At 47.9% G+C, this 18,741-nt stretch overlaps 2 protein-coding genes across 3 annotated transcripts; both read left to right on the top strand.

Annotated features, from left to right (window-relative positions):
- Positions 1-754: 754 nt before the first annotated feature.
- HOXB8 (homeobox B8) lies at positions 755-2,269 on the top strand. Of its 2 annotated transcripts, none has more exons than XM_009978593.2 (2): positions 755-1,175; positions 1,965-2,269. In XM_009978593.2, the coding sequence occupies exons 1-2, from the start codon at positions 755-757 to the stop codon at positions 2,267-2,269; spliced, it is 726 nt and encodes a 241-aa protein (XP_009976895.1). The 2 variants fall into 2 exon arrangements, with proteins under 2 accessions (XP_009976895.1, XP_009976894.1); XM_009978592.2 differs by having other exon boundaries at positions 1,962-2,269.
- A 2,494-nt stretch (positions 2,270-4,763) lies between these two features.
- Positions 4,764-8,334, top strand: HOXB7 (homeobox B7). Its single transcript, XM_086626620.1, has 2 exons — positions 4,764-5,163; positions 8,081-8,334. Exons 1-2 carry the CDS (start codon positions 4,764-4,766, stop codon positions 8,332-8,334), a joined length of 654 nt encoding a protein of 217 aa, XP_086482746.1.
- Positions 8,335-18,741: the final 10,407 nt, after the last annotated feature.

Below are 18,741 nucleotides of genomic sequence, written 5' to 3'. Positions count from 1 at the left end.
CAGTTTTCCAAAGCGACCCTGACATTTAAAAAGGCTAAAACTGCCTCGTTAAAATTTTGAAATTAACGACTGCGAGCGCTTCTCTTTAATTTTCCAACACTCCCCAAAAATCAATCTTTTGGGTGGTCTAGGTATGTGATTTGTTGTGAGGCGAGCGATATCTCATTAATGTAGGTAGTTAAACATATTTAATCCGTATATTCACCCCACCTCCTTCTCCCTACCCCTCTCGCTCCCTCTCTCTCTCTCTCTCTCTCGCTCCCTCTCCCTCTCTCGCTCCCCCTCGCTCGCTTTTCCTTCTTTATTCTCTCACACTCTTCCTTTCACAATCATGCAGTGCAGAGTCCGTGTGGAGTAAGGAGAAGCCAATAGGATGAGGTTTTGGTAATAGATGCAAATGATCATGAAAAGACACTGCAAAATATGAAACAACTCATTTGCGCTGAAGTAAATCACTGAAAACTGTTTATGAACTGGCATCTCTTCTTGGAAATGTAAAGCGAGAACTCTTTAAGTGGCGATTTTTTTTTTTTTTTTAGGGGTGGGGGGGAGGAAAGAATTCAATATCATGCAGGCTTAGAGTTTTGATTATATCCTCCTTTTATATTCCTGGAAATCACAAACTGTCGTTGCTTAGCATCTTAGCGCTTTCTTTTTTTGCTAATAGATTCCCGTGGTCTGGTTTGGTTGGCTTCTTTTTTTTTTTTTTTTAATTTTCTTCCTCCTCCAAACAAATATTCTTATTTAAATTAAAATGAGCTCTTATTTTGTCAACTCACTCTTCTCCAAATACAAAACCGGGGACTCCTTGCGTCCCAATTACTATGACTGTGGGTTCGCTCAGGATCTTGGGGGCAGACCCACGGTGGTGTACGGACCCAGCACGGGGGGCACCTTCCAGCATCCGACCCAAATCCAGGAGTTTTACCACGGAGCATCCTCACTCTCCAGCTCCCCTTACCAACAGAATCCCTGCGCCGTGGCGTGCCATGGGGACCCCGGCAACTTCTATGGCTACGACCCCTTGCAAAGGCAGAGCCTCTTCAGCGCCCAGGAGTCGGACTTGGTGCAGTACACGGACTGCAAGCTCGCTGCCAGCGGCCTTGGAGAGGAGGCGGAGAGCTCGGAGCAGAGCCCTTCTCCGACCCAGCTTTTCCCCTGGATGCGACCGCAAGGTGAGGCGAGATGGAAAGGACAGCGAGGAGGCATTTCCTGAGCCCATAAAGTAGCCCTCTTGCTTTCTTTCTGCCCCTCTTGCTTGCTTGCTTTCTTTCGCTCCCTTTTTCTTCCCCGGTGACTGTATTTTACTGCTTTATGGGGGTAAACTTTTGCACTTGTAAATTGCTTTATAGTTTAATTACCCTGAAGGAGACCTTTTCTTCTGGGGGCTGAGCGAGCCGGGCTTTCTGTGGAAGGAAGCGTCCTTAAAGTTTATGGCACTTTTATAGCCTTAAAAAGCCCCTTCATTTTTGTTTTGCGTTTGATTTGGGATTTCGGTGGTGCTGCTTGCTCTCCCCGGGCTGCAGCTCTTTTTTTTTTTTTTTTTTTTTTCCCTTTGGTGGGATCCCAAAGAGCCGGAGTCTGCTGTTGTTGTTTGTTGTTGTTGTTGTGGTTCGGGTAATAATAAGTGTGCAAGTGCAGGCTTTAGCTGGGCTGCTCGGAGTGGGCTGGTGGGTGACCCCCCCCCCTCCCCTGCCACCATCACCCCTTTCCTTTATAACCATCTTCCCTTTTATAATATTCTACAGGAGCCTTTCCCTCTCCCTGTTTGCTTCCTGCCTTTGCTCCTGCGAGTCCTTTCTTCCTCCCCCTCCCGTGCCTCTGTGTGTGTGTGTGTGTGTGAGTGTGTGTGTGTGTGAGCGGGTGTGAGCCTGTGTGTGTCTGTTCCCGAGCCTGGTTTATGTATCCTTCAACCTCCTTCTCTTCTTCCCCTCTTCCACCCAACCTTTGCAATTCCCCAGCAGCCGCTGGACGGAGGAGGGGGAGGCAAACCTACAGCCGCTACCAGACGCTGGAACTGGAGAAGGAATTTCTATTTAATCCCTACCTGACCCGCAAACGGAGGATCGAGGTCTCGCATGCCCTGGGATTGACAGAAAGGCAGGTCAAAATCTGGTTCCAGAACAGGAGGATGAAATGGAAAAAGGAAAACAACAAAGACAAGTTTCCCAGCAGCAAATGCGAGCAGGAAGAACTGGAAAAACAGAAAATGGAAAGAGCCCAGGAGGTGGACGAGGAAGGGGAAGCACAGAAGGCAGACAAGAAATAAAAGGATTTTTAAGGACTGAAAGGCAAGCGCTGCTGGGGTGGAAGAGCCCCTGAGCCCCACGTTAATGGCAGTTAATGTAAGGGAGGGGTGGGGGAAAAAAAAACAACAATGCATAGAAAAGAGAAAGGGAAAAAAAAAAAACCTTTTATTGCTGTAAAACAATATAGCTGTAAGCACCACTTTCCTGATTATCCTTTGATACAATGAACAGTATGCAAAAGTGATCGGGAGGTCTCTCCTGCCTTTTGCCAGTTATTAACTAGTGGTAGTGTAACGCAATAGCTTATGTAAAACATGACTGTGAAATTTTCTCTCTCTCTCTGTCTTTCTCTCTGTCTTTCTCTTCTTTCCTGGGGGGTGGGTTGTTTAACATAGCTTTCAACGCTATAGGAGTTACGTGACATTACATTTGTGCACTTTTTTCTTTTATTATTTGATTTTCCACCTTTTTTGTTGTGGTTTATCTGTACGTACTGGAGGTAGCTATCGAAACAAACATCCCAACAACATGAAACTGCCTATTTATGCTATAGTTATCTCTTCCTCTCTCTTTCTCTCTTTGCTTTCCTTACTTCTGTTCTTTTCTTTGGTTCGGGATTATGTTTTGTTTTCTTTTGTTTACAATTTTTAAATGTCTCTTACAAAAAAAAAAGGGAAAAAAGAAAAAAAAAGACAAGAAAAAACGCGTTTTTCTCTCCTTTAGTTAGCATGCGCACAGTGAAGCAAGTTGTAAAGTGATCTTTAGGTTAACTGTGAAAAAGAATGTATACTGTATACGTGAATTACTTTATTGGGGGAACTAATGATATATTTTGTTGTTCTTTCATCACTTTGTTCTATTGTCTAAACCTGGAAGCGGCGGAAGAAAGTTACAATAAAGTTTACAAGCGAGAATTCCGTGACATCATTCTTTTACCCTGCTCCATTTCCTCCAGGACCACTTTGATAGAAAGGAAATAAAAGTCAATTGTGTCGGAGCTGCAGCCCTGGCCATCAAAGACTTCTTTGCCTGGAGAGATGCTGGCGGGCTGGATCGCTGCTGGGCCGGGCGGAGGCAGGGGCTGGGGCCGGGGAGCTGCTGCCCGGGAGCCGCGGGGAAGGGGAGGGGGCCGGGGCAACTGCGATGGCTTCTGCTCTTGTTGTTGTTTCTAACAGTTCCTGGGTGGTGACAGGTTGGGAGGCTGTGTGGAAACCCTTCCTGAAGGTAACGTGTGCTGCTTTTGTTTTGGTTTGGTTTTTTGTTTGGTTGTTGTGTTTTTTTTCCCCCCTCCCTTTCTCTTTCCTCCTTTCTCCCTCCCTCCTCGCTCACCCCACTGTCCCCGCAAGATGAAGCCCAGCTCCGGGTCTCCCCTCCTTTCCTCCCACTCAGCTCACTGAAAAAAAAAAAAAAAAAAAAAATTGTCAGCCGAGCAGCTGAGCTGCTTTCTGCTCCTTCGCCTGCCGAGCTGCCCTGCCATGGCAATAGATGCACACCCATCCCCTCGCAACATAACCTTGGGAAAGGAGAAACAGCACAAACCCTGGATGCACATCCACCATTGTCTGGGCTGTTTTTCCTGCCTATAAGACTTTCTATCTTTTTAACACCTCCCCCCTTAAAAAAAAAAAAAAAAAGAAAGAAAAATTTGAGGCAGATCACATTTTTGGATGGTCTCTCTGCTTCTCCAGCAGAAAGCAAATCAGCCAGCTGGTAAGGTTTTACTTCTAACTGTAATTGAGTCCTGCAGAAGCGCTGACACGCTAAACAAGGGATCTGCACCCGCTTCATTTTTCGCAACAAGAAAAGCAAATGCCAGCTCGATACGAAGCTCAAAGCCTGTGGCAGTGGAATAAATTACATATAGAGCTGAATGGCATTTGGGAAAAAGAACCCTGAAAACTATTAGGTATCAATGAGACATTTGTCTTTTTTTTTTTTTTTGGGGGGGGGTGGGTCGGGGAGGGGGGAGAGGGTCAAGGGGGTCGGGGAGGGAATTATGTACAGTCTTGTGAAAAAGTATCTCGGAGCCGGGGAAAGGGTGCGAAGGAGGGAATTTTAGATGGGATCAATAAAGGGATAAATAGAGCTCCCTTCCTTTTCCTCCAGCAGAGAGAGACCGAGAGGGAGACGCTGTTTTATCAGCAACGTGCTTTTACCACCCCCCCCCCCCTTCTCCTTTTCTCTTTCTCCCTCGGTCTGAGCTGAAAACTGATTACAGGTTGCTTATCGACTCCAGCACAATTTCACCCCTTCCAGCATAGATCTTGGAGGGTTTTATATCGCATCAATTATTTATCATATTTTATAAATCCAGCAGCACTACAATTTTTTGCCCCCGAGGAGGGAGCGGGCGGCGATTGGCGCCGCCGGAGCCACGTGCCCGCGCGTCACATGGGCCGGGAGGAAAAAGGGCTCCTTTTTGGTGTAAATCTGGACTCTAATTCCGTAATATATCACGGTACCTCGTAAAACCGACACTAAAACGTCCCGACCTACAAATCACCCGGCCAAATTATGAGTTCATTGTATTATGCGAATGCTTTATTTTCTAAATATCAAGCCGCAAGTTCGGTTTTCCCATCCGGAGTCTTTCCCGAGCAAACTTCTTGCGCTTTCGCCTCCAACACCCAGCGAGCGGGGTATGGGGCCGGATCCACGCCTCCCTTCGCCGCCTCCATGCCCGGGCTCTACTCCAGTGGCAGCGCCGTGCACCCCCAGCCCCCCAGCATGTATTCCTCCGGTTACGGCCTGGAGCCCGGCTCCTTCAACATGCACTGTTCCCCTTTTGAGCAAAACCTCTCCATGATGTGCCCGGGAGATGCTTCCAAGCAGAATTGCAGCAAAACGGACCAGAGGGACTCAGATTTGCAAAGCGACAGTAACTTCCGTATCTACCCCTGGATGAGGAGCACAGGTAAGCCCCAGCCTCCCTAAAGAAAGGAGCCCGGGGAGATGAGGGGTGGGGGGGGAGTGGAGGGAGTGTAAATTATTTGATGGCGTGCGCGGGGGGTGGCGGAGGGGGAGGGGAGGGGGGGAATTGTCCCCAACTCCTTTCATGACGTTTCACCGAAAACGCATCTTCAAAAGAGACAGGGAGAGAGCGACCCCCCCCCACACACACACCCCACCCCGCCATAAAGCCATCCTTTTAGCTTTAAATATTTATTGGTGTTGCTGGGGCTGTGTATGTGCCACGCAAAAGGCAGTTTGTCTTAGAGGGGACAGACAGAGCTGCAGAAATAATGGCCAGCCCCTTCTTCTCCTATATTTACAGGATGGAGATTGTGCTACCCCCATGTAGATATAGATTCCGAAAGAAACTATTTATGGGAGGTGCTTCCAAGCTCGGTTTGTTTTCGGTTAGATTGCAAAAACCTTCATTCGCCGGCCCCTCACCGCAACGTCCCGGACACTGCAATTAAGCGTAGCGTGTTGCCATCAGAAACAGCAGCACATCATTCCCGGTTGCAATTAAAAGCCCCGCTCTCAAAACGCTGACACTCCGGCCGGAATCCGGATGGATGGATGGATATAGCGGGGGGAGCACGTTCATCGGTGTGACCTCCCGAAAAACGACACGGCGGAGGGTTGCGCGGTGCTCCGCGCCCTGGGGAAGCCTCTTTGCGGACCGTGGGGTGCTCAGCGTGGTTCTGCTGCGGGGGTGGGGTGGGGTGGGGGGCTGTGCTGAGGGTCCCCGGGACGCTGCCGCAGCGCAGGACAGCGCACCTCCGCGGAAGGCCGCGCAGTGCTCCGCGCCCGCGGGGCGGAGGGGACGCCCCACGCCGGGACACGCTGCACCCGCAAATGTGTCTCAAACCCAAACGCCGGGCGACCGCGCTGCCTTCAGCCCCCAACGCGCTGCGTCTCAGGGTAATAACGTCAATTAACATTTAATAAATATCCATCTCCCTCGCGCTGGAGCGGCCCCGGCTCCCCCCGGACCCCGCCACGCCGAGCCTGGCCGGTGTCCGTGCCCACGCGTGCTGGTGTTCACACTCGTGTAACCGTGAGAAGGGGGGAGAAAGGCGCTGCTGGCCCGGCTGGGAGCGGAGGGGAAGGCGGGAGCTCATTTTCCAGCCGCCCCGGCTTCGCCTCCGCCGCGCCAGATTGCAACTTGAGAGCATCCCTGCGAGCCAGCCGCCCTCCGCGCCAAACACTGGGAAAGGGGCTTGTTAGGAACCCTCGGGGGCGAGGGGAGTGCGGGCAGCCTCCCTGCGAGGCGGGGGGGGGGGGGGGCAGGAAAGAGCCGAGCAGCCAACGCGCAGCGGCTTATAAAGGCAGGAGTTACCTCACGCTTATTTGGCGGTCAGTTCTTTCCATTACCTGCTCCATAATTCATTCACTTTTACAGTTGATTTATCAAAGACCAAATATTTCTGGTCGTAAACACTTCATCCCTGCTTTTATCTGACTTTAGATTTAAGAAGACCCCCCCCACTCACCCCCCTTTTAGCCTGTGACGCTGCGAGGATCAACGTTAGAGAGGGTTTGGAAGCAGGGAAGAGGCGCGGGGTCCCGCGCTCAAGATAAAACAAACCAAAAACGCACAACCTGGGTGCTCTGGGATCTGCAGAGCCTAAAACCAGAGAAACTCGACCTCGGTCGTAAAAGCGGGGTCCCCCCTCCCGTCACACCGCCCCCCTCACCCCCTCCCACCCCTTCCCAGTGCCTCATGCCCACTGTGCGATCGCGCTTGTGGAATTTCATCAGCGAGCAGAGATAGAGTTGTCATCCCTATTCAGCAGCAGTTTATGGCTCTCCCCTCAGCGGATTTTACAACCCACATTCCACGACCTGCACATTTTTACTTTACAGCTAGCCTGGCTATTTTGCTTTTTTTTTTTTTTTTTTTCTCCCTTTAATGACTGGATCTTTTCTTCTTTTAAAAAGAAAAGAAGAGGGGGTAAAAAAGGGAAGAAGAAGAGGAGTCCGGTGGAATGTGTGGAGGAGAGGCCGAGGGCTGCTGTTCGCCATCCACAGTGTTCTGGGAAAGAATACATTATACTATTAGATATACATCGCATTTACATAGAAAGTCGAGTCAGGATCACAAGCACCGTATTGTGGAACTATTTTCAGTCAGACTCCCCAGGAAAGGTTGGGTGGAAGGGGGAATTAGGAGCTAGTCCCTTTCCCAACCCCTTTGCAGGCAGCTGTGGGGTGGTGGGGGGCCTGAGGTAAGTGTTGAAGCACTTCTCCTCTGCGCACACCCCCGCAAGAGCAACCCGGGGGTAGCAGCCCCCTGTCAGCCCCAGAAGTCACTACTGTGCCCAAAACATCCCCTGAAATAATTAAGACCATCACACACCTTCCAAGCGGGCACCCTGATGACAGCTTTAAAAGAGGGCAAGTAGTCGGATTTGTGTAGGTAGCAGATGCCTCTGTCTCTCGACTGTGTTTCCATATTTATTCCCCAACCATCCGAAATTTCTGGTGTCTAAATAAAAAACAAAGCAGGACCTCAAGAGTCCAAGCGCTGCTACGAGGGCAGGAAACTTTCTGAAGTTTGTCGTTCACTCGGGGACATGCACACTAAAAGCACCGCACGCTTTTCCCAGATGAAGGGAAATTAAGGCTGGGGTGGTTTGGGGGCTGAGAACAGGGAGGGTGGGGAACGTCTCGAGGAGAATGAGTTGATCTTGCAAATAAAAAGAAGAGCTGTTCCAGGTTGTACAGTTCCTCCCAGGATTCTGGCCCCCCGTGGGACTGCAGCCAATGGGTGCTTGCGCGGCAGCACCCAAAGACAAAAGCAGGAGACCAAACCAGCATCTCCCCCAAAAACCCATCTCCTCCAAACCCTCAACTGACCCAAATCTGCCTTTATTTCCCAGGCACCGACAGAAAACGCGGCCGCCAGACCTACACCAGGTACCAGACCCTGGAGCTGGAGAAGGAATTCCACTACAATCGCTACCTGACGAGGAGGAGACGCATCGAGATCGCCCACGCCCTGTGTCTCACCGAGAGACAGATCAAAATCTGGTTCCAGAACAGGCGCATGAAGTGGAAAAAAGAAAATAAAACTGCCTGCTCCGGCTCCAACAGCCAGGAAAAACCAGACGCCGAGGACGACGAAGAGGAATGAAAGGGGCGAGAGGTGGATGTAGGAAACTTGGAAATCCGCGCGAGAAGGAAAAGGGGGGAAAAACACACAGAAAAAGACTATATATTAAAATAGATAAATGATAAGTGCATAAATAATTAAAAACCCTGGGAATGATACATTGTGTTTCCTGACACTGAAAGAAATACTACCTATATTAAAGTCTTTTTTTTTTTTTTGTACAATAGAATGACTATCTACCTATTAAATGTGGCTTTAGAGTCAGAATAGACACATTTTTCTATGTGAGTCTTCCTATAGTACCAGTAATTTGTAAATCTCCGTTTGTACTTCGCTGTGTACTTTTTGGTATGAAGTAACGTGGTCGTGTTTAGCACCTTTAATTTAGAAAATGTGACCTGAAATGCAGATTATACTTAGCGTACATAGTCCTGTACATAATATGAATGATTATTACGCCTTCTCCCTGTAATCCCTGTGGTTCTTTTCTCCTTGCTCTGCTCTTTTGTCCGTGTATATTTTTACCTGGATTTCTTCCTTGTTCAAGTCTCTACGGAAAAAAAAAAAAAAGAAGAGGAGTTAATATTGTGCTACGTAAAATGTTGTATATCAAAGTAGCAAATTATTTAACGGCGACGCGTTGCTTTTGTTGGTTGTTTTGTTTTTTATTTTTCCTCTCCCTTGTCTGTGATTATTATTCTCCGAAATAAAAAGGAAATCTCCAATAACCTACCATCGCTTTGGGTTCCTTCCCTTTTTCTTAACAAAAACAACCCACGGGCTTTTTTGGAATCGCTTTTTCCTCGTGTAAAATAAATGTACTAAAAGATCCTTTTGGATTAATACATGCCCCGACCTATTATCCTGAACTCCTCTCTTTTTTTTTTAGGACAGTCACTCCTTTCAAAATGTTAGTACCTTTTCAATAGATTTGGCGAATATGATGTAGCGATATAGTTGATATCGGGGGTTCTCGACATGCGGACAGGTCTCCTGCCTCTTTCTCTCTCTGTGATAGCTCTGGGGCTGCCACCGAAGTGGGTAAGAGCATAAAGGAGGAATGTAAAGAAGCCAGAAACAGCCCAAATAGTCTTTCCGCCCCTTGTTTTAATTCCCTTCCTCTTGTAACTAATTTGCAGAACACCGATCTGTTTTGCTGTGCCTTTAGTGTGTATATATATGTTTTTGTGGGTTTTTTTTGTTTGTTTTTTTTTTTTTTTTTAGATTCTCCCTCTGCCCTTCAATTACTTTACTGCGGACTGGAACTCTTTCATTAGCACCAAATAATGTTTAGCATCAAAGCGCGCATAAAATAAATTAAAGCAATTAAACGCAGGAAAAAATCAACAATGCAAAACAAAAGGCGAGTAAATTTAAGCACTTGCGCGGGGGAGCATCCTCCGTCGCCCTCTCCCCCTCCCTCCCTCCCCTGCCTGTTTATTTACATTGCCAGGCTGCGCAGTAAAGACTCGGATTCCTCCCGCGGAAGCTCCACGTAATTTATTCCGCAAATGCGCTGCGGAAGATGCACAGGAAAAAAAAAAATAATAAAAATGCAGCCAGCTTTGGAAGGACTTGGTGATGGCAGCCTTCCACCTTCTCCCCTTCCTTCCCTCCCTGTCTCTCCGCTTCTTCACCCACCCCACCGCCCCAGATGACGGCACGTCCTCCGCCAAGGCGCGCGGAGCATCCTTTAGCAGGTTTTAGCGAAAATAAGACGCCCCGCCAAGCGCCTGCGCACCCACATCTATAATACAGATTTTCAGTGTCTGCTGCATATACTAATTGTGGGAAGCCCATTATTAAAGGCAGCAGCTATTATGGGTTGTGCACACTGAAATTCCCCCTTGAAGGGAAGGGAAATGGGAGAAATCTCCCTTTTCCCTTGGTGGAATCCCCTGGTGCAATCTCTTTGCAGGAGCGCTCTGGGCGTAGCGGGGATGCGGGGAAAAAAAAAACAAAAAATAAAAAAGGCCAAAAAAAAAAAAGCAGCGATTCCAGAAATTCCTCCCCCCTCGCCCCAGCCCCGGTCCCGGACCACAGTGGCCCGGCTGTCTGCCCCCCCCCCCCCCCCACCTTGGCACGGAGCTCGGCGGTCGGGGGGCAGGCAGGAATTGAGGAGAATTCCATGAAAAAAGGCAAAGCAAATCACACCGACGCTTGAATATCTTAAAGGCAGGGTTTAGCGGCGAGGTGACCCACCTTGCCGGAGCATCTCCCCCCCTACCCCCCGCGCTATAGCGGGGGGACTCGGGCGGGGTCCCGGCGGCTCCGTGGGGGTCTTAGGTCGTGGGGAGCCCGGCGGGCACGAACCCCGCCGGCTCGGCTCTGCCCGGGGCATGGGCACCCTGGCCACGCTTTTATTGCCTTTATTTGCCTCTTTTTTCTTTTTTCTTTTTCCCCTCTTAAATCTGCTAATTGCCCCTTTCAGCAGAAAGGATCTCGGTCGCGTTAAAAAAAAAAAAAAAAAAAAGACATCCAAAATCCCACCCGAACCCCACTGTTTTACTGTGCCTTTCCCCATTTAAAAGCCAACCTCAACCCCAAGCTCTTTATTCTGGGGGGGCTGTTATTGTTCGTAGCCTAACGTCTGGGGCGTTATTCGATTATTTCTCTTCAACACCCCCCCACATACAACCATGGAGGGGGGGGGAAAATCCCTGAACCCTCTTTCATATTCTTTTATTTTTGTTTTAAAAAAAAGATGGCGGCTAAGAAAAAGACTGCTGTTAAACCGGTCATGAAGAAATGCAATAAATTCCTTGTTGTTTTATGAAAATTTACAACTTTGTGATAGAACTTTATGAGTGGCTGGGTTCTGGGATTGGCCAGAGCCGGTCATGTGGACTGCTAACCGTGAACATGAACTTTTTATTATTTCCCATGTGGTTATATTGCACCATTCTTCTGTCCGCTGCACCTTGGGTCGGATCAGTGTCCTCTATAGGGCTCTCGCCTCTTTACATTTTTTTACTTTTGTGTATAAGCTCGATAGGGCTAAAACAGGGGAGAGGGGAGGGGGGGACGCCTGTACACACATCCACACGCACACACAGACACCCACCTCCGCACCCACACACAGGAAAAGAGTTATATGATTTTTTTTTAATTATTATTATTATTTTTTTTTAAATTCCTCTGTTAATTTGTCTGCTGATTTGGAATCTCAGTAGTAATGGAGGGGCAGAGGAGATTCTGGACCGAGTGGAGGCTATCATTTTTCAAAGAGGGAAGTTACTCCATTTTCTATGCAAATGACAGAAATGCAAGAAGCTCTCACAAGTCAGAGAGGCAATCGACGGCTATCAGGTTGGGACAATATTTGTCAGCTAACAGATAAGCAAACGCTGTCTCTCTCTCCCTGTATATTTTACTTATGCCACAGAAATGGACGTCAAAAGGTAAGGGAATAATATCTGTTTCTCTTCATTTATTTTTTTTTTTCTTTGAGAAAATGCATTTGTCAAGCTGCCTTTTCTATTTCATTCCCCATCTCCCTCTCCCTTCTACCCAGGGGGGAAAATCGAAAGAAAAGGGTGGGGTGACGAAGAAGGGAGGCACTGGAAGAAATCAGGGGTGGCGGAAATCTGTTTAAGTGACAATTTTCCCGAAAAAGTGTAGCGTAAAGCTGAGAAAAAAAGAGAAAGGGAAGAGAGAAGGAAGAATGGAAAAAAGGTAAAGTAAGAAATTGAGAGAAGGAAAGAAAGAAATAGGGAAAAATGCAAGAAGGCAAGAAAGAAAGAAAGAAGGAGAGTGAAAAGGAAACAGTGGAAGATAAGAAAGGAAATAAGAAAGAGAAAGAAAAAAATGAAATAACGGAATAAGAAGGAAAAATAAAGCCTGGAAGGTCACCTGGAGATAGTAGACTTGGAATGAAGGATTTCGCAGTAGTTCGATGGCGGAGGCTTTTAGATACTGCCTTTAAAAAAATACGAAACCCTTTGTGGGTAGTTGTCGTGTTTTATTTTTTCCCCCCTCGCAGAACCTCTCGCCACTTCGCCTGTCTTCAGGCGAGCCCAGTAATTTGGCGAAGTTTGTGTGGAAGCCAGTTGGGTTTTGCGTTGCTCTCCAGGGTCGTTATTACGTGGGTGGTTTCTTCGGAGAGGGCAGTTTGCGGCGGTCCTCGGAAAATAAGGTTCTGGAAATTAGTTAAAAAAAAAAAAAAAAAAAACAAGAGGGGAAAACAAAAAAAAAAAAAAAGAAAAGGAAATCTATAGAAAAAAAAAAAAGATAGTAAGAACGAAGCCAACCCAGAGCTCAGCGCTCTCATTGAATTTTTTTTTTTTTTTTTTCCCCTCGTGTAACTCCCAAATGAAGCTGACGTTGCGATGCAATAAACCTGCTTGTATTTAATTGCGTTCTGCGGTGTTAACGGGGCTTCACGGCTTCCCCTACCGGGACACCGGCTTGGGTTGCAGCCCCACAGTGCGTCGGGGCTTTTTCCACACCAGATTATGTGCAAATTTCTTTCTTCTCTGCCTGTCTGATAACCTAAAACTTGCCTTCGGATTTAGGAAAATATTTGTCCGGAGATGCCCGTCAATTTAAATGTGGTTTTTTTTTTCAAGATTTCAAGGGGGAGGGTTTGAAATATAGTACTAATTGCTACTGTTACGAGGTGATTTTTAAATAAGATAATGTAAGAGCCTCTGTGTGTGAAGCGAGATTGAGTAAGAAGAGATTCATTACTTAAGCATAAACCATTTTATGACGTGACGATTTATCTCACCTAAACTGACTGTGCCTGAACGTTGTGCGGACAAGAGTAAATGATCGCAAACCGTGGAAATAATAAACAGAAAGTCATTTAAAAAAGCTGTTTCTTCCCAAACCTGTTACATTTTTCATAAATCACAAGGAAAAAAATTAATGCCGGTTCAAAGGCCTGTCCTCCCTTTTCCCTAAGCCGCTCCGCGCTCGTTTTTGTGGTGGTTTTTTTTTTTTTTAATTTTTCTCCTCGTAAGACAACAAAAATATTAAAATTTAAATTAATTTAGAAACCTTACTCCAACAAGATTTTATGCCGGTTCTTCCACCTCCTCCGTGGGCAACCACTTGTGGAAACCACGCACCTCGATGCGGACAGGTCTTTTTAACCATTTCAGCCCGGTCCGGCGTGCGATGATCGAGAAACCTCCGTGCCCACCCCCCCCCCGCGGTGTTGGGGGCGGTGGGGGCGGTGGGGGCGGTGGGTGGGATGTAGGGGGTCCGCGCTGCTCCCGGCGGGGCTCCCCTCCTGGCATCCTCCCCTGCTCGTTTATTTCAGAAAATCAAATAAAAAGGGATAAAGCCGGGGCAGCCAGCCCCCCCGCCGCGCCGTCCCCCCGGTCCCGCCGCGCCGCGGGGCTCGCCCATTCCCCGCCGTCTGCTGCCATCTACCGTCGGCGGCCGGCGGCTCCCGGGGGGCTCCCCGCAGCCGGTGCCCCGGCGGGGGCCAGGGCGGGGACACCCTGCCCCGGCTGCCCTCCTCTCTCCCGGTCCGGGCGGCACTTTACCCCCCCCGCCCGGGCAGAGCTTCACCCTTCAGGCCCGGTGCCCCGCTGCGTACGGCGAACGGGAGATGTGGTTTTGAGCTATACGTGTAGCCTTAAAGCGTCTGGGTGAACATATATAGGGTGAACTCGCACATGTACGTGCGCTCGCGCGCGAGCTATGCGTGCCCTACACGCGCGTGCCGATCTATACATCCCCCTCCTCGACGGACGCTGGTGGGCGCGTACGCCTGTTCCGCGCCGTGTCTGTACGGATCTATAGGCGCCCGCACGCGTAAATCTGTCTATAGGGCCCGCACATGGGAGATGAAAGGTGGCTGCGCGCGAACACGAGCGGAGATGTTGTAAATCGCGGTGCAACGATGACGTACGAGGCGGCGGGGGTTGCGGCTTATCGTGACAGGCAGAGGAGCTCGCGTTTATCTATCGCTGGCAGCGGTCACGTCGGTGGGGTCTGGAAAAGATGCGCCAAGTCGTGAGGTGGTTGCTGGGGACGGAGCGCGGAGTAACGGCGGAGGACGAATCACTCCGAAGTTACTATAGGCTCCGCAGGGACAATGCGCGTCTGTTATTTTCAAAGATTTCTCTCTCGCCCTCCCTCCCTCTCGCTTTCTCCCTCTCGTTTTCTCCTTCTACCACACAGTTTCCTGGCAACTGTTTACGTCCAGACATTTTCTCGAAGAAAGTGAGATGCCATGGGACTATGTTAAAAAAAAAAAAAAAGGGGGAAAAAAAAGTTTCTCTCTTTTGACCAGCAACAGCCACGATTAACTTGTTCCATGCTGTAATTCCCAACACCCCCCCAGCATTCTCTTTCCGCATTACATGATCCGTCTCGCCTTTTCCTCCCCTTCTCCCTGCTTTCCCAAGACTATTTGGCCAGCAGCCCCCTTTCCCCCTTCCCAGGGCTTGCTTTCGCGGAAATACCTCGGTCTGGATGTATTTGGACTCCCCCAGTGCCCCTCTCCCCACCCTGCCCTCCCCTCCTCCCTCCTCCTCTCTCTTTTTTTTTTTTTCTTTTTTTGTGTGTTAATAATTAGCTGCACTCTTTAATGGAACAATGGTAGATTATTATTGTTTCTTTTCAAAGATGCCATTAACAAGGTTATTATGCACTGCACGGGAAGTCAGGTAAATTAAACTTAAATCGCTGGAAATTAAGTTTCAGGCGGTTACACGCGGGGAGCGAGGGTATTTTCTTACACCTTCAGGGGTGGTTGTTTTAAATAATCCAACCCTGGAGCTGTACACGGCTCTGTCGTGTTGGTTGTATTTGTTTTTTTTTTTTTTTCCGATGTGATTTTGGGTGTGCATGGGCATTACAAGGAAAGCTTCTCTGCTGCCAGCGACTTTCTCTGTCTGACTCCAGGAACAAGGGGTTTTTTCAAGTGTTTTCGTGGTGTTGGCTTGACTTTATGGCTGCAATAAGTCCCTCGGTAGGGAAACCCCCGCTGTGTTCTCACTTCAGAAGGATCGGGAATTCCAGCTCCCCATGAAAAAAAAAGAGAGTTTCATTTTTTATTGGAACCAACTGCACTGAACTTTCTACCAAGTTCTTGGCGGGTTTAGCTCTCACACAAGCTATGCTCTGTTCTGTTTGCATTTCGAAATATTTGGGTGTTGTTTTAATCCCCTCATCTATCTGCCTGGCTCTGCTTGGTGGGGTTGGCGTTTGCTGGCCAGAAAAGCAAAGTGACCGAAAGTGGGACCTTCCTGGGCAGAGAACTGGGATTGTGCACACTGTAAATACTTCTCTTTATCTGTATTTACACCCTGCAGCTGAGTGATGTCTGTCAGGAGGGGAAAGGCGGTTTCCCAGCGCAGTGAAATGGGTCATACCACCTTCTGGTGCCTCTCGCAATTTCCCCGCTTTATTGCTCCTTCTTAGCAAACCCTGAGCCTGATTTTGAGGAAGATTAGGCCAAAAACTGACTAAAGATGTGCCCGTCAGTGCTCTCAAAGACGGGTCTAACTTAAGGGCTACTGTATAAGCGCACTTCTGCAACCGCTATTGCTCCGTGTCTGCGTCCCTCCCGGCTGGGCTGCAGCTCGAGGCGTCCAAAGAAAATATATTCGCTAAGTCGGTCTCAGATTTACCTTCAGACTTTGGCGGGGAAGGCGGGAGAGCGCCTGTTAAACAGCTACACTAATAATCCTTGTGGGTTTTTTAAAATATATTTTTAAATAAAGCTATTTATCTGGGATTAGAAACCACCTCTGTGCTAAACATTCAGTTCTCCGAGATTTAGTGCCGTTTAAGACCTCTGCTCGTATTTACACGTATCATAGGTGGCAAATCAATTAGACCGAGGGCCTGACCCTCCGGAAGATGAAAACTATGACAGGCATTGGGTTTTTTTTCACCTTGGGAACCAAGTTTTCTTTTCTTTTCCTACCCCAGATAGCCGTCTATAGGGTCATCCTTCACTTAAGAGGCAAGACGTATTATTTTTTACCTACACCGCATCTAGGATGTCAGCGATAAGCAATTAGCAAGCGACCGGCTTCAAATAGGGCATTTTTATTTTCTTTTAAAACGGCGTCTGTCAAATTAGATAAAAAGCCTGGTTTCGCCACAAACGCACCGGTATGAGCAGGATTTCGACACGGTAAAACTTGCGAGGGGAGAGATTTTTTTTTCCCCAAAACTATTTCGAGGGATTTATTTGCAGAGCAATCAGGAGAAGTGAGAGAAAATATTAGAGCAAACATTTTCAGCAGATGTACTCACGCATTGAATTATCAGGTCATCCCATTTCTTAGCCCCAAATTTGCATGCGGAGCTGTTCATGCCAGATAATCGCTGGTTTTGCAGAGCTACAAATATTGCGTAACTCTAATCAAATGCACGAGCTGTTCGGCTCCTGCAAAGCAGTTAACTTCAGGCTCCCATCCGAGCCTTTATTTATTTTTTTTTTCCCCTCTTCTCTAGTCATCGTTCCTTCGCAATCTCACATATTTTTTTTTTCTTGCGTGCCAATAAAGCAGATCTGCGTAAGTTTGGGTCCATTCCATACACAAAGGGAAACTCTGCAAGAACAAATATAAGAGATATCAGTCAGAGAGGGGGTGGAGGATGGAAAACTACTTCCTTTGCATGCTATTTCCTTGAATTATAAGGATTACGTTGCAGTCGAAATGTTCATTGCAGCCGTGGCATGAAACAATCTTGGCTTTGCTGCTGTAAACATGATGTTTAAAATAAATTAGCTCGTAATAAGATACTAGTTTCGTAGCTGCTTAAAGCTCCGTCAGAGCGAGCCGCATTGGCAGCTCTACAGACACCATGTAATATATGTAATTCCAGATTTGTAGCTCACACATTCGCAGACTCAAGTACAGGGTGCTGTGTATTACAAGGCGTGTCATTTCATTGCATGTAAGACCCGACAGACAGATGGCTACAAATTCGGACAGGAAACAAATCCTCGATAAAACGCGGATGATCGGGGGACAGTCCTGGGTTTAATTTAGTGTGGTGGTTTGTTGGGTTTTTTTTGTGGTTGCTTTTTTTTTTTTTCCCTCCTGTAAGATCGCTCTGATTTTCCCATTGGAAATTAAAAAAAAAAAAAAAAAAAAAAAAAGGAAGGTGGCAGTCAGAGATCTTACTCTACCTTGAGAAAACAGGGATCTGAGGAGGGGGGGATGCACCAGGTAGAGCAGAGCACGTTTCTGGCGAGGAAATCCCGGCAAACCCGGGAGAGGTGAACCCCGGAGCAAAGCGGAGCTTTTAGGGCGACCGGGAATTGCTTGAGACTTTTCAGAATTATCCCTTCCAGCCTTTTAACTTTGCAAAAATAGGTATTTTGCAGTGCGGACGGGCTCAAAGAGAGGGGGGAGGATGCAAAACCACGGGGTCTTCGCACACCTCCAAGGCAGCAGCCCCATCACCCTGCCAGCTTTCCTCTCGTGAAAAAGAAAAACAACTCGATCGGTAACAAATCAATAAACTCCGCTTCTGCCCGTAACCCAGGGCTGCCTTTTGGCCATAAAAGGTCGGGCATAGATTTGGTATTAACAAAAAAACGCAAGAGGGCACAATGCGGTACCGGACTCCGGAGGAGATCGGGATTTAGCAGGGAATAAAGGAAATACTTCGATTTTCCATTTATCTCCGGAACATGGCGCTTTTGCAGATAGAGAAAGGAAAAAGATGCAATATCTGAAAAGCGAAGGTTTGGTTCAAGCGAGCGCAGCTTTCCCGAAGAGGGAATGCTAATCTATGGTAATTAGATAAACATGAATCGAAGTAAGTTGTCAAAACCGATTTCTTCTCCTATAGCAAATCTAAGTGAATCAACCCGACAGAATCTCCTCCTTGCAAAGTTCACACACACCCACGAAAAACTTTTTTTTCCTTTTTTTTTTTTTTTTTTTGGTTTGTTTTCTTTAACTGTAGCAAAGCACCCAGATATTTCGGGACGATTTGCAAACACCAAGGGTTAAAGTTTTCCGAAAGCGTACAACTAACTTTTCCCCCCCACTTACAGCCGGTGTTTGTATACGTTATATGTGTGTAAATATATATATATAGGCGCGCACACCGCCGTCCGCGCAGACGGGCTCTCGCACACCCCCGCGCTGAGCTCCGGGGGAGGGGAGGGGGGGGGACGGGGGGAACCGACGACAACGTTTATTTATTTATGAAGCTCCGAGCGCGCCGGGAATGTTTCTTTCGGCAGATATTATATATTTGGTTAAGGGGGTGCATTTCTGTTGTTTAAAAGGGAGGGAAAAGGGGGTGGATGGTTTGTTCTTGGGGTCCCTGGTGCAATCTCAGCTCCTCATGGGTGCTATTTTGCAACCTCAGGCGCCTGCTATTGGTCAGCCCATGATCAGATGGTTGTATTTCCTTGTGTCCCTCGCTGGCACCACGCCATCTCCCTTCAGCTAAAACCCAATCTCCGATATACTACTAATAGCTAAACCACTTGGA

The sequence above is a fragment of the Tauraco erythrolophus genome, chromosome 25 (genome assembly GCF_009769465.1).
Source record: "Tauraco erythrolophus isolate bTauEry1 chromosome 25, bTauEry1.pri, whole genome shotgun sequence".
Classification (NCBI taxonomy): domain Eukaryota; kingdom Metazoa; phylum Chordata; class Aves; order Musophagiformes; family Musophagidae; genus Tauraco; species Tauraco erythrolophus.
This window is presented reverse-complemented; position numbering and strand designations above follow the sequence as displayed.

Bases quoted from the DNA above. Each gene is read 5' to 3' on its own strand.
- HOXB8 (XM_009978592.2), top strand. From the start codon at position 755: ATGAGCTCTTATTTTGTCAACTCACTCTTCTCCAAATACAAAACCGGG. The intron at 1,176-1,961 runs GTGAGGCGAGAT...GCAATTCCCCAG, and splicing joins CCCCTGGATGCGACCGCAAG to CAGCCGCTGGACGGAGGAGG.
- HOXB7 (XM_086626620.1), top strand. From the start codon at position 4,764: ATGAGTTCATTGTATTATGCGAATGCTTTATTTTCTAAATATCAAGCC. The intron at 5,164-8,080 runs GTAAGCCCCAGC...TTTATTTCCCAG, and splicing joins CCCCTGGATGAGGAGCACAG to GCACCGACAGAAAACGCGGC.